The following is a 16017-nucleotide window of genomic DNA, read 5'->3' as shown; positions in this document are numbered from 1 at the left end:
AAATAGGTCTAATTCTCCTTAAACTAGATGACGTGTTTATATAGGGTCAACAAATAAACAGATTTGTGCTCCCTCTGCTGGCTTTATTCTGAAACCTTACATTAGAAGTGATTAAAACAATTTTTTTTTTACTGTTGCTGTTGCTGGCATCTTCAGTAAAGTGGAGTTCAAAAAGAACCTAAAAGAGTTAGTTCAATTCAATCACCCCTATAAATTTTGGGTGGAAAAAAAATTCATCTCTATAAACTTTTAGTTAAGGTCTTTGCAAAGTTCTAAAAATCAGAAATTTAGATATACCTTTAACTGTATAACCAGCATACTACTGGATACTACTGTAGTAATCCTTTAAAATTCATTTATCACTAGATACAACTGCATTTGTCTTAAGAACTCACTTTTAGTTTAAACAATATTTAGAGGACCCCCCCAAATTCTAAATTGAGATTGTTTATTTTTGTCTTTTACTTTCCTTAAAAAAAAAAACAACAAACCAGTAGCTTTCCTAAAGTAAAGATTTACACTATTTATATCCTTTCTGATAATGTCAAGCATTACGCTTTATTTTCCAAATCATTAGCATGCAGAAGAATGACCTCATGGTGAACAGATGCACTTGGATATGGCAGTGATTAGATCAGTCCCTTCAGCAGTCAAGTGTGCCCATTCCAATTAACCCTTTAAAGTACTATCTGTTCCTTCATACAATGCTTGAAAATGCAAAGTTAGAATTTGCTTTCAGTTAATCTTTTCTAAAAAGCCACTTTAAAGAGAAGCAAATACATTATTTAAAAAGATAGATACTTCATTCTCTGAAAACTAATACTTTTTCTCAAATAAAGGGTGTAAAATATAAGATAAAAAATAAAAGGAAACATACTCAACTAAATAGAGCTCACATGTGTATTATAGAATATACACATGAATAAAAATGACAATTCTTTAGTACATCTGTTTGGAAGGACATAGGCTCATTTTGCGTTTTGGTGACGGATATAAAATGCTAAGAATTCTGTTCAACAAAAGTAAAGTATATTAGGTGGAGAGTAAGTTAAGATGAAATTTTCTAATTTGAAAAATAAGGCTTTTTCTTCTTGACTTCCAAATTTGCTTTTAAAAAGTAGAGGACATAATGTATCAGTTGAACAATGAAGTGTTCTACAGTATTTTTTCAATGTCCAAATGAATTTGATGAGATAGACGTTATTACTGCCATTTGGCTCTTCAACAAAAGTTTGAAGAGTGGTTAGATGAGTGATGGAATGTATGGGGAGCTTGAGGTGGATACATCTTATGAGCATGGGCATAGACAACACCCGCTTCTGCACTCTGATTGTTGCTCAGAGTTAAAGGATAGGAAGACATTCTCTCAAGAAATGGGGCATAAAGTGATTAGCTGATATTTGTTTGCAGGTATGTAGTGTGGATGATAATGCCTAGAATTAAGTATAATGTTACATTCTTGATAAAATTCCCTGTTGTTCTAATGCAAAGAAAATTGCAGGAGACCCATCCATGTCTAGAACTGTACATATGCACATATACATAGACCATAAGTTTCTGCTTTGAAGATATTGGTGGGAAAAGATAGGGATAAAGAAGTTCTACATTCACTGTGTAAGTTTAGACTCTTCAGGATCAATTTTTCCAGTTGGCTTGCTGCTTGGAAGAGAATTAAATATATTTCTTATTGCAATGGTCAATTCATTTGGATTATTTCGTTTATTCTAATATAAGGCAAAATATTACTAATAGGAAGAAATTCTTTTCATTGGCAAACTTTATTTTAGCATATTGCAAGGTGAAGAATTTTAAAAGTGGACATGAAGGGAATAAAAACAATATATGAGGCATGCAGATGATTTTAGAATATGGATTTAAGAATCTGCCTCTATAGTATGCTATAATTTCCCACTCATGTTATATTACAATTACACTGCAGAACAGGTATGTAAAAAATATATAACTTGTTCACTTTTAAGCAATGACAAGAGTAAAAACATCAGTACGGTGGATAGAATGGAATCTATAATAAAGATGATATAAAAAAGTATAGGAACACTTATATCATAATTTTTGTGTATTGGTAATACTTACATTTATCACAAAAGGGAATTTAATTTATTACAAAACATAGAATCCTCAAAAAGAATAAACAAATTAGGAAATGCAATTTGGATGGTGTCATTTTTAAAAGGCGGCAAAGACAAGCATTTTGTTTTGATATCATGGATTTATCTTCTTATTTCTATTTATAAAGCTTTCTAAGAAAAAACTTTATGTTCTACTGGGGTATTCATCTCATCAAGGTATTTTCGTAAATTAGTAGTTGGCTGAAAACACTACTTTGAAACCTCCATAAAGTGATATTAATGTAAAACTCAAATAATTTATTAGATATGTTTTGTGTCAGTAGTTTCCTTTTTTCATCTTCTGACTCCTCATGTAACTTTTTGAACATATAACAACTTTTGAAAGGATTAAATTAACTGAAATATAATAAAAAGTATATGTAAAATGTTATCTATTCTTTAATCATTTAAACATTTCAGTTAAGAGTATTAAAAAAAGCAACAGTAACTTATTAAGGGATATAAACATTCAGTTTTTAATTATATTTCCAAATTCATATGTTTTAAAATTCGACTGTAAACAGTTTAGGCTGCTGCTAATTCAACTAGAATAAGGGAAAATACAAAATTACTAGATAAAACTGTGCTGAAGAATAAAGTGCCAATGATTGATGAGAAAATGAAAAGGACGTGAGACAGAACTTGAAAAATATGTGTTGGCTTTGCTGCATACCTTTAATTTTCTTTTACTTAAATATATAAATGACTTAAAGTGTCCAGCTAAACAGTACAAAACCTTCATTTCCCTTGAAACTGATTTTTTTCCATCTTCGTCTGCTGGCAGAACGTATAAAAGAATTCAATTCACAGCTGTTCTACTTATTTAATGTAGGAAACATTAATCAAAGCTTTAAGTTATAAGCTTTTCTAATGTTGTTTAGTATTCCAGTTCAACAAAGATCAATAGAGGCCATCCCTGTGTTTCTTGACGCCTCTCCAGGAAGCAGAGGCACGATTATGTAAATAGCACTGGTTCTCCTTTACTTTTGCCAGCTTGCTTATCTCCAAAGCCTTCTGCCTGCTGCTACTGGCTACCAATACGAGCGCATGCATATATACCTCTTATCTCCTAACAAAGCTCTGAAAGCACAAGGATTGAAGCCAGTAATGTTAAACAATGATGCATGGCTGATTTTATTTGTAAGTGATTTATTTCACTGAATTTAATTTCTTTCTTCACTGTGGATGTAAGATATTTGTTAACAAGTCAGAGTAAGAGAAATAAAGCCAGTGTTTTGAAACAATTTATACATGTTAGAAATCTATTAAGCACTCTAACAGTTGTGTGTAAAGCAGTCCAAATTAAAGGGGGCTCCTTACTGAGAATTTCAATACACACTAAATCTCTCTGATGAGTGATTTTTTTCTGTACTGATGTACAGAAATTACTAACCCAATTAAATGCAGCCCTTTAAAACAAAAGCTCTTAGTGCTAACACCAATAATAAGTAGCAGTACAGTTTTCTTTTCAACTTTGGAAATCTAAAAAAACTATCATGTCAAACAAGGAATGGAGTCACAGAAATTTCTCCAAATGTCAACCAGCTTGATAGGAGAAATGTTTCTAAGAGAGTTTCCAAACAAGGTTCCATACCAGGTGCTACTAGAGACTGTAGTTTGGCCATATGCATAGAAACCACTCCAGAGAAAATGTTAGCACACTGCACTGCTGTTATGATTGGTCAAAGGAACACTATCCTTAGATTTCTTCTGCATTAATCCCTGACCCTGGTATCTCAGCAGTATAATCCCCATTTAGCATTAGTAGCAACGGCTTCTACTGTGAGGAACTATTTTTCGATAAGTAAGCACTGATTCAGGCATAGCTTTTGAACAACATATTCCCAGCTCAGCAAGAAACCCACACTCCTGAATGAACTGGAGCACATTACTGAGAAAAAGTTCATTAACCTTGCTAGATTTGGAGGTTAACAGGATAGCTGAAGAAAGGAACTGAGTGAACAGCTCTGATGCAAAACAAATTAAAATGAATGTCATCATTCCTTTTGATATTCATTAGTTTATTCAGAGAGAGAATGCCCTTCTTAAATTTGCAAGCATTTATCTGTAAAAAACAGGTGTACATCTGCTGCTGAAATGCTTCTTCGTGTTAAAGAGAAGAATAATGTAGACACTCACCCGTTCCACTGAGGGAGTAACTAGGAGAGGGTGAAAAGACTTGAGCTGCGAAATCCTCAAATGTCATTACTTCTCTGTGATTCTGGATTATTGCTTCAAGATACAGAGCTCGTTCTTCATAACTGCAACCATCAGTTAAGGAACAAGTGCATGGACAGAGCAAATATGCTACTTACTACCAAATGCAGAAGAATGTTAACAGTTTGTTATTTAAAATCATCTGTGAAACACAAATATGCAAACATATCTTTTTAATGTGGAAAAGATCTCCTCCAAATTCTATAGAGCTGTGGGGTTGAAATGACTGTCAGGAAGAGCTAAATGTTATGAGTTGCAATAACGTTTTGATTTTGTGATTTTGATTTTGTGTTAAGTTTCTACAGCATTTTGATGGTTGTTTCATCACCAGCCTCATTAATAAAACAAATAAAAAACACCCTTATTGTTAAAATTCATATAAATGAAAAAAGCACTGCAAATAATATATTTTTAAATAAGCAAAATATTATAAATTTAGGAGTATTGGTATAGTGTTTATATGCACTAGAATTTTTATTTCATTCAATACACAGTAACTTCCAGATAATCTTCAGTCTTTTCATATACTTCAAGCACTCTGGATAATGGATCTTTTTTATAATTAAGAAAATACACATAACTGAGAAAGTTCTAGATCAAGGCAAGATTTTATGTATATAAACTGCTCCAGAAGTGATAGCTAACATAAGCTATGAGTACTAGAAAATAATACCTTATATGTAGTTCAACCTAGGAAATGCAGGCTACAAAGCAATTAAAAAAAAAGACTATTGCCTTTTAATTAAAACTGCAACTGGGAACACACAGCATTCAAATGTGTAATCAAAAACCAGTCACCAATAAAACTTACAAGCGTAACAAGCTGAAGCAACTTTCCAGCTGTCTTAATAGGACCCCTGCTTGTGGCAGCTTTTCACAGGGTAGAAAGCAAATCTTTTCCTTTTGTGTGCAGCTTCTGTTTTCTCAGAAGGTGAATCATGCACTTCCAATAACAGGATAACGTCTGAAACAATTCTACAATGGATGGAAGAACCTCACATACGACTTTATGAATTAACACTTCAAGTCAGTATGACATCTCATTCCTCTTTCCTCATTAGCAGTAAGAAAGCAATGGCTGAAATAACCCCAAACTACCCACAAAACTCCTTATGCTTTAGTTATCTTGAAAAACATTCTAATATTATAGGAAGAAAAAAGGTTTGATAACTACCAAATTATAATTTTCATGTTAGTAAGGAGAAAAATGGAATTAATGACTCATATTTTTGAGGTATCTGGTTCGAAAAACAAAATCTTTTTTCTAGATGTTAATAGAAAATATGACCTAAATAAAATACCTCACATTTAAAACAGAGGTAGATATTTTAAAATTTCTTTGGGAAGGATAAAGTGTATGTATTGATATTTCTAAACACAGATGTCTGCTTTTACTCAACTATTTGGAGAAAGATTTTCACACTATCCAGAGATATACAAGCATACTAGAATTTGCCTATAAGCTATCTTTATGAAACTTCAAGGAAAGAAAATTAATTCTGAGGACTGCAAAACTAGTAACTCATGATGCATCATGGGTTTGTCAAAACTATACCCTACAACAGTCCTGACAGTCCAAGTATTTGGAAAGTGGTGCTGTTTCGCTCTCGCAGGCTGAACTCCTGATGACTCTTGTTAATGAATAGGCTGCCAAACTTCCTAAGAGAGGAGGCACACGCTTAGGCCCTATTCTAAAGGGACTGACTGATGCCATTCACATCTCATTATGAACATGCTTATTCTGCACAGTACTTGGCTGTTGCCAAGGCTCTGTATTCCATACTGCCACAGCAAGCCGCTGGTCCTGTTAACAGCAGGATGTTAGGCCTGAGTGGCCGTCTGGCGAACAGGCACTCTGACACTAAGCTGGCACGTGCTGGCGCAGCAGGAGCAGACCAAGGCGTGACAAATTACTGAAAGAGCTCAGCTAAACTTATGGCTGACAACCACCTGAGCCTTAGGACCTCTATGGGCCTGCCATCAACTCTCAATTCATTGCTCACCCTTTTAGTCTGCAGTCTGCTTGTGGGTCCAGTTTAAACAAGGCAGATAACTATAAAGACTTGTCATGCTATGCCTAATAATATCCTGCTGTTTAATGAAAGCCCCTACTGCATCTAACACATAAGCATACAATGCACTGGACAACTTCTAACAAAACATAAATTCATAAGCATTTTGCTAAACACTGGATAGAAGATATTAAGAAGACTACCATGCTATGTTAATCACAATCATAATGAACAACTACGTCCAAACTTATTTATGAGGGGAAAGTCACAAGTATAGAATAAAGGCATACCAGACAATGGTATGTCAAGCTGGACGATATGTGCATAAGCCCTGTTCTTAGATAGCTGGCTAAATTTGGGTCCTTAAGTTAAAGGTTATTCAAAATGCAAAAATTAAAGTTTTAGATGGAACTATTAAACAAATATTTATTGAATGGGAGACACTATGGTAGATTCCGAAAGAATACAAAGGAGGGTGTTGTGAAGAAAGCACGTTGCCAAGCTTAGAAATAACATCCTTGCTTGTGGCAGCTTTTCATGTTATCATTCTTGCCCAAATTCAAAACTGGCAGAATTGCACTATGTTATACCATCCTATTACTTTGATCACATATTTCCATCCAAGTTCTAGGTTTTTTTAGAATGTGAACAGCACCCATTAACATGTGATATCATTTTGATAAACATCCATTAAAGAATAGGGCAGGACCAGGAGATGGTCAAAGTCATTTTCATTTAAGGCCTAATCTCAGATAAGATTGCTAAGAGAAAACACTCGTCTGATATGTTTAGAGATAACAAAAACCTGATAATTTTTCAAAAGGTATTTCATTTTGTGGCCCTAAAATGAAGTTCTTATATTATTTGGGCTGTTAATAGAATTACATCAAAAGGCATTTTAGAAGAGTCTCATTCCACAGAATACTTATGCAGGAATAATTTGCCTTTTTTTTTTTTGAAGTAAAGGGCATTTGTAAAACAGGTACCAAGATACATTTAAGTTCTCTGCTTAAACAATAAATATGACAAAAATATGAATTAAGGCAATAACTCTTGTCAAAGTGAAACAATAAATATGACAAAAATATGAATTAAGGCAATAACTCTTGTCAAAGTGAAACCTGAACCATTTGGCTAAAAGAAGGAAGCTATAAATGTACACAGTCACAAATCCAATAACCTATTTTAAGAACAAACTGACTTGTTTATGTATCATTTTTTGTGACTCTTTTATGAATGAAAAAAACTCCATTAGCAAAATAGAAACATAATTCTGTCTAGAATTATTTTCACATTAAAAACATGATATATTTATAAAAAGATTTCTCCCCACAATGATGTAATCAATTCAGACAAAATTCAGTCAATGAATAGTAAGAGCACTGATTTTTGCTGTCAGCAGACATGGGTTTGAGTTTCAGCTCCCACTAACTTTCTGACCCATTACAGGTCAGACCTGTTTCACTCTGTTTTCTCACCTGTACAATGGAGATAATACTTACACTACCTGCCTCACTCTGTTATTATGAAGAAAACGCTTTGCTTAAAACCCTATAAAATATCAGCTATCATTACTATCATCCTCACTTTAGTTTTTGATCTTTTTTATTCCTTTCAGTGGCTTATATTATTTAAATTTTAATGTTAATTTTTTCTCAATTCTCTTTAAAATTCCTTTACTTAAGTAAAGTGACTTATGACTGGAAACCAGACAAGGGAAAGCCACACCATTTCTTAGCTAAGGAACTCTTAGAGGAAATTGTTTTTAAGAAACTAAGAAATTCAAGAATACCAAATACATGATTTTTCAAATCTCTTCGCTAACCTTCAACATTTTCTACTTCAGACCCAACTGTTGGACCCTATAGATTTTTAGGTCTATTGCTTTATAGAATTTGCTTATCACAAACAACAGAGAAGTAAAAGCATATGAATTAAGACATTAGAGGTAATCTATGACTTTTGAATCTGAACTCTGAAATGTACAAAATTAAAGACTTGCTCTTCGAGACTTAGTTGTGTAGTTGGTGGCTGAAATGCAAAGAGTGATAAATAAAAAGTTAAATTTAAAAGTATTTCAAATCTACTGAAAATATTAAGCTTACTCTAATATTTAATGGTCATGAAAATCATGCACAAATGAGTTTGGCTTTATTTTAAAACTACTACTGTGATCCTAAATGTTTTGTTTTGTTTTTTTTTTTTGTAGGGGGGAGGGTGGTGATGGTAAGGAAAGAAACATGATAGAAAAAGTTTAAATGCTTTTTAAAGTTTTCAACCAGATAATTTTAGAATCATAAGCATACTATGTTAGTTTCTCAGAAAGAAGAATGGCCTTACGCCCAGTCTTCCTCTCCTATTAAAAGAAAATTCTCTTTTGAATAAATTGTACCAGTCAATACTGTTTATATCTCTGCCAGTGATTATAGCATCAGCTGACTGAAATGAATCATAGGAGCCAGAGAAAAGATTGCAAGGTAATTAGAAATTCTCTACTACACAACAACTTTTTCATTTTACAAATAAGACAACTAATAGAGAAGAAAACTGACTTGTCCAAGGTAACACATCTAGTGAATGGCAGATGACAGGATTGTGAATGTAAAACTAGAAGGAAATTCAGAGGCCAGCCATCTAGTACAACTCCCTAATTTGACAGATGAGGAAAATGAAGCCCAGGGGCGTTAAGGACATTTATCCAGAATCAGATAATAAGAACCAGAGGAAGGATTTGAAACAGGTCCTCTGACTGTAGAGTCAATGTTCTTTCCACATTATCATGCTACAACATCTAAGGACTGGAATTCATATGAAATTATTTAAGATGACACATTTAGAGCTAGAAAGGATCTCAGAGTTATTTAGTCCAACACAATTTTGCCAATGAGAAAACTGAGACCCACAAAAGTTAGGAATTATTCCCAATCCAGGGCTTTTCCCCATGTATACTCAGTAAGAGAGATGGTATTTGCATTTCATTCTTTGAGATCTCTGGGGAAGCTATTTCTGAAAATGTCTTTGGGTACATGTTCCAGGATCTAACAGGAGTCATAGAGTCTTTGTCTCTGATTATGGTAATGGGTCCAATTTTTGCTATTTATACCAAACTGACTACTTGAAAAATTAATTTGACTTGGACACATAAACTCCATTCAAGCAGGTCCTAATTTGCTAGAGGCAGAAGAAGATGCTATGACAGATGGGCTGCTGTGTACTGGAGATTGAACTAACTAATGGCAAAAGAAGCCCTTTCTGAAATTTTAGCTTAGAGGCTCAGGCTAATGGTTTGGTTGTTGTTTTTTTTTTTTTTTTAAACTGAGTTTGATAAATCACCGTAAAGAGGTTTTAAGAAAGGAATACAGTAAAGGAGAAGAGGCTACCACTATGCCATTAGGCTTCTAATAATAATGATGATGATGGCTAACATTTATATAGTGTCTTAAGGTTTGCAAAATGTTTTACATATGTTATCCTATTTGCTCCTTACAACAACCTTTAACATATGAGGAAACAGAGGGAAAGGTAAGTGACTTGCCCAGGACCACACAGTTAGTAATGTCTGAGGCAGGACTTCTTGACTCCAAATTCAGTATTTTATCCACCTGTGCCACAATCATAATCCTTCCATACATGTGGAGACTGTAAATAACTCAATTACAGGTTCTGTTTTTCAACTCTAATCATTTATACTTTCCTCTCCATTTCCATTCCTGATTCTCTAGACTTTCCTTGCCACAGAATTCTCACCCTGGAAGTTCATTTGACCTCTGTATTTCTCACACTAGAAGCACTCCCCCTCACTGTAGTCCCTTCCTTTGATTGGCTGGTTCCTCCCAGAACCTCCATTTTAAGTAAAATGCCCAGACCAACCATGTCTTTACTCGGAAGGCTCCACCCCGATCCCATTACCCCCATTCAGCTTCCTTTTATGTTTTGTCTTCACTCAACAGAATATAAGCTCCTTGAAATCAGGGAATATCTTTCTTTCTTTCTGTTTCTATTGCTATTACCAGCACAATACAGTGCTTGGCAAACAGTAAATACTTAATACATTTTGGTTGTAGAGGAGAACCAGATTGTGAAGGGTCTTAAATGCCTAGCTAAGGATTATTTTTTTTTAATCAGAGAAATGACATTACCAGGCATGTGCATTAGGAAGATTACTTTGGTATTTGTGTGAAAGAGAAATACAAGTGGGGAGAGACTAAAAACTGGAAGACGAATCAGGATGTTATCACTAGAGTCCAGGTAAGAAGTAATGAGGGCCTGAAATAAAAGTGGTGAAAGTGTGAGTGGACAAAAAGGATGGATGTGAGATATGATGGTAGAATCAACAGGACTTATTGAATGACTGGATTTGGAGGCTGAGATAAAGGTAAAAGATGTTGAGGCAGCTAGGTGGTATACTAGATAGAGCACTGGATCTGAAATCAGGAAGACTTGAGTTCAAATCCAAACATCCAAAACATTTTGCAAATCAAACACTTACTGGCTGTGTGAACTTGGCCAAGTCACTTAATATCTCTCTCTCTCTCTCTCTCTCTCTCTCTCTCTCTGTATTGGTTTCTTTGTTTGTAAAATGGGGATTATAATAACACCTACCTCTCAGGGTTGTTGTAAGGATAAAATGAGATATTTTTAAAGCACTTTACAAACCTTAAAGTATTATATAAATGCTAGCTATTATTATTTTGCTTCTATCAACAGTAACAAGCAAAATGGGAGGAAGAGCATATTTAGGGGATAAGAAGATGAGATACATTAGAAAAAATTAATACAACGTATACTGTACTACTTGCAAATTACTCTGGCAATTTGAGCAAATGTGAAACTATAACTCTTTTATGCTGTACACCTGCCAGACAATTACTTGACTGTAAAGATGTGATCTGCTTTAGAAAACCAACTGTGAAAGTGTAGCAGTTCCCTTATCATGTTTTCATCAAGGATACCTTTGATATGATCATATACCACTTTCTTACATTTTTTTTAGAGATAAGAAAATGGGAATGTTGCTTGGTAGTCGTAGATGTCCCCTTGTTGACTTAAATTTTTTTTTTGTTAATACCATTGCTATTTTTCTCATTCTTTTGTAATCTTCCTCTGCAATATCTTAAAATTGATCCTTGTAATGCCTTTCAAGTTGTGTCACTTCAAGTACAGAATTCTTTTATATGTATTTAATGATTCTTATTTATGTTTCCTCCACTTCATCTTATGTCCCATTTCCACTTCCCTATAAAGCACATTAAGTACTAAAGGGACGGAATCCAAATGTGGTTGCTTTAATGATGTCTGCTACAGAAACACTGGCAAATCTATTCAAATCTATAACTGTTGCTTACTTCTAGATTAATCTATAAATAAATAGTCATGCTAGGCTGGCTTCGTCGGCTCCTATACCATGCTTTTGGCAGGTTCCTTCCCTATTTTCTGAGGTGACACTACTGGTATAATCCACTTGTTCGCTGCTATCAACTTTCTCAGTGTTATCTCTAGAGTCCTGTTCTAAGTCAGGGTCACACCGTTGACATAAAATAGACAACTCAGATATTGGCATTGTTCCTTACTCTCATCAGAACTGGCTTAAGGAAGGAATAACATACAAACTCAACTGGGTATAGAAATCTATCTTACCCTACAGGAAAGTAAGGGGGAAGGGGATAAAAGAAGGGGGTGTGATAAAAGGGAGGGGTAATTAGAAGCAAACACTTTTGAGGAGGGACAGGGTCAAAGGAGAGAATAGAATAAACAGGGGGCGGGATAGGATGGAGGGAAATATAGTTAGTCTTTCACAACATGACTATTATGGAAGTGTTTTGCATGACTACACATGTATTGCTTGCCTTCTCAATGGGGGGGGAGAAAGGGAGAGAATTTGGAACATAAAGTTTTAAAAACAAATGTTAAAAATTGGTTTTTTTTTTTTTACATGTAATGGGAAAAAATAAAATACCAAACAAAAATAAAAAAAAGATATTGGCATTGTTGTTGTTCAGTCATTTGAGTCATGTCTGACTCTTCGTGACCCCATTTGAGGTTTTCTTGGCAAAAATACTGGAGTGGTTTTGCCATTTCCTTCTCCAGTTCATTTTACAGATGAGGAAACTGAAGCAAACAAGGTTAAGTGACTTGCCCAGGGTCACACAGCTAGTAAGTGTCTGAGGCTTGAACTCAGGAAGATGAGTCTTCCTGATTCCAGGCCCAGGCCACTATCCAACGCATCACCTAGCTGCCCCAGATATTGGCACAGTCATATTTAATAGACACATGCTTGGAAGAACATCACCTTTAGCCAAATCTACAAACATTAAAAGATGCCAATGGGAGTATTTCTGTGGGCATTTCTAATAATCTATTAAAATTGCAACACATAAGCCACATGGTCATGCCTTGTTAAGGACTAAGCTTTTGGGGTAAGATTTCAACACTTGTTCATTATGTACAATTCACTGCTATTTTTTTTGTTGAAATTTCTTTAAACTACAACATAACTACGAAGAAAAAGATCAATCAACAGGGGAGAATCTGCAAACTGAAACCAGAAGAAATTAAATTATTTCTCCTCTTTCCCTATATTTCCTCTCCTCCCTCTTCCTTTTGTCCTTCCCCAGGTGATGTAATAAAAATGCCAAGGCCTTTCTTCATATTCAGAGAAACTTGTAACTCTATTTCCAAAGTCTAACACCTTACAGTTACCAACAGGATAGATCACCTATTAGAAAAATAACCCCTCTTAATCTGAACCCACAGAATTGGATTTACTGACTATGTAAATGAAAGAAAAGGAACAAATGGACAGGCAGGGTGGGAGATTATTAAGAGCCCTGGGCAGCAGGTTCGGAGAGTCCTTGGTGAAGCCAGTCACTCAATTCCTCTGTTCAGATGACTGAGTGCTTGCTAGGAGATGGAGGACACAGAGATTAGATTACATGGGCCCCTTTCTCCACTCCTCATGGAGTTCATTAACTGGGGAAGGGATAGGCAGGGTCACAACATAAAATGATACAAAAGTAACCACTTTTCACTACTACTAACTCACAGGGTTGTTCTAAAGAAATCATCCCTATGTTAAAAGGTAGCATGAAGGAGAGTGCTAGATGTGGTGACCAGAAGTCTTGATTTTGAATCCAGCCTCAAATATTCACTGGTTGTGTGAACTGGGGCAAGACATTTTTTCTACCTTAGTTTCCTCAACTGTAAAATGGAGATAACAATAGCACCTACCTTCCAGGGTTGTTATGAGGATCAAATGAGATTTATTTATTTATTTATTTGCACTTTGCAAACCTTAAAGTGCTATATAAATGTTAGCTATTATTATTCAATTATGATTGTCATAACTCAATATTATTAATAAGTGAGAAGAAATGATAGATAATAATCAAATCATGATAATTCATATTTATAAACTCTTTGTTTATAAGTATTTGCTTACATTTTAGTTCTACATATACAATTTGACATGGATACTCTAGGTATATGGTAAACTATATTATATCCTAGATTTTTATGAAAAGCAAATACACGGCGTGGTTCAGCTGACTCAAAGGCAAAGGATTTGCGTTTCAATTCTGGATCTGCCACTTAATATGTTTACCTGTATGATACTGGACAAGTCACTTACTCTCTCCAGGCCTCAGCTTCCTGGTATAGGAGATGAAAGGGCTAGACTAGAGAGCCACTGAGGTCAATTCTAGCTCTAAATCTAGGCTTTACAGAGAAGCAGGCTATTAACTGAAACATTTCACCAAATTAAATCAATGCTTGAAAAGTGAAGCAGAATAAATTTAAGAGACATAAGATTAGGTTATAAGTTATATACTATTGGGGTTGAAAGATTTAAATTAATACTAAAACCAGGGAACATCTATATGAACAAGATGATTTTTTTAATAGATTTTTTTAAAGATACAACTGTATTCTTCTTAATCAGATAGAATGAAAAAAATTGATTTTCTCAAACATATCAAATTGCTGAGTCTCCTGGGAGCTTTGAACTCGTCTTTATAACATCACCTATTAGGTAATTAAAGCTACATAAACCTTAGAATCAAATACATTTTGAAAGTATAATGAATTCACATAAATTTCTGCTAGAAACTTCCACATTTTTCCCAGTTTTTTCTTCTTTTTTTTTTTGGTGGCAGGAATATTTCTTTAACTAGAATACCTTCTTGCACCATCTCTATCTCCATCTCCCCTCCTTTTGGTTTCAGCTTCAGCTTCCATAATGCTTAAAGTGAGAAAACCCCAATGACCCCGGCTCTCTGAGTCTCACATCAACAAAGACATCAATGACAAGAAAACTAGTGAGTGCGTTTATCTCGGGCTTCTAGAAAGAGCTGTCAAATTGAGCAGAAAAGGGCTCAACAGGCCATTTCACTTAAGAAACTGGTATAAAAAAGAGATAAATTTTTATAGGCAAGAGAAAACTTAGCCATTCTGTCACACTTAGGTATATACTTAATTTTCAGAACCTAGTTAATATGGGTTCAAGTCCATTTATAGTTTTTCCACTTGCAAAGATAATGAACCAGGGAATTTTCAAAGTTAATCCATGAAAAATTATAAAATCTGTATTAATACTTAATATGCATGTAGTTTCAACTCCTCCACAGATGATTGGAAATACTAAACTGGATTTCAGAATTATAAGGAACATCTTAACTAGTAAACTTCACTTTTTAAAGTTTTTTTCCCCCCTCTTTGGAGCAGTCTTTTGAGTTACAGAATTTAAAGTAAAGAACTATAGATTTTAGAAATTAAGCATATCATGGCTTACTAATACTTAACTAAATGATAATATTCAACATAGTTCATTTTAAATATTATAGTCTTTTCAAATGAAATAACTGCATATTTACATTATCAATTCCTCTTCAGCCTCTTCTGGGGTAGGTAGGTGGTACAATAGATAGAGTGCTGAAGTCAGGAAGACCTGAGTTCAAATCCAGCCTCAAGCATTTACTGGCTGTGAGACCCTGGCCAAGTCATTTAACTTATGTTTGTCTCAGTTTCCTCATCTGTAAAATGGGGATAATAACAGTACCTATCTCTCAGTGTTGTGAGGATCAAATGACATAATATTTGTAAAGTGCTTAGCACAGTATCTAGAACATAGTAGGTACTATGCAAACATTAGTTATTATTATCATTATTATTGTATTGTATTGTTAGCTATCATTGTTATTATTAATATAAAGGTAACTTATTATTAAGAAAATATTACTATTTCTAAGCTAATTTGCACTAAGGAATAAGTAAAACACACACATATACATACACACAAATACTTTCCCCTTTTATGTTCCGGACCTGTGATTTCATTGCCACAGGGAACTTCCTAAGAGAAAATTCCCGGTACCAACGTGGACCATATTGGCTCTGCAACTTAGTCTTAAAGAACTGTCCTAGTACTGACCAATTAAGTGACTAGCCCAAGGTCATACATGAAAAGTAGAAACTGAATTTAGGTCTTCCTCTCTACCAACTAAGTATAAAATGTGAAAACACAGAAGAGCCAGATGAGCCTCAAAAAGGGCAAGTTTGCTTATCAGATTTCCTCCATGCAATAACTCTCTCCCAACATGAGAAAATGAACAAATAAGATACATTTGATAATAAAGAAAACCCCTTTTTCATAAAAGATGTCATGT

General features: G+C 34.4%; 1 protein-coding gene across 2 annotated transcripts in view; it reads right to left on the bottom strand.

Moving 5' to 3' along the window:
* The window catches only part of RALGAPA2 (Ral GTPase activating protein catalytic alpha subunit 2), a 407209-nt gene that overhangs the window by 32458 nt on the left and 358734 nt on the right, over positions 1-16017 (bottom strand). For both annotated transcript variants that reach the window (XM_027840277.1, XM_027840278.1), the window contains exon 38: positions 4269-4390. In XM_027840277.1, the coding sequence (XP_027696078.1) occupies positions 4269-4390 (122 nt within the window). The remainder of the gene's footprint in view (positions 1-4268; positions 4391-16017) is intronic.

Source organism: Vombatus ursinus, unplaced genomic scaffold (assembly GCF_900497805.2).
Source record: "Vombatus ursinus unplaced genomic scaffold, bare-nosed wombat genome assembly UNPS02014841.1, whole genome shotgun sequence".
Taxonomy (NCBI): domain Eukaryota; kingdom Metazoa; phylum Chordata; class Mammalia; order Diprotodontia; family Vombatidae; genus Vombatus; species Vombatus ursinus.
The sequence above is the reverse complement of the archived record's forward strand: the minus strand, read 5'-3'. Positions and strand labels throughout refer to the sequence as shown.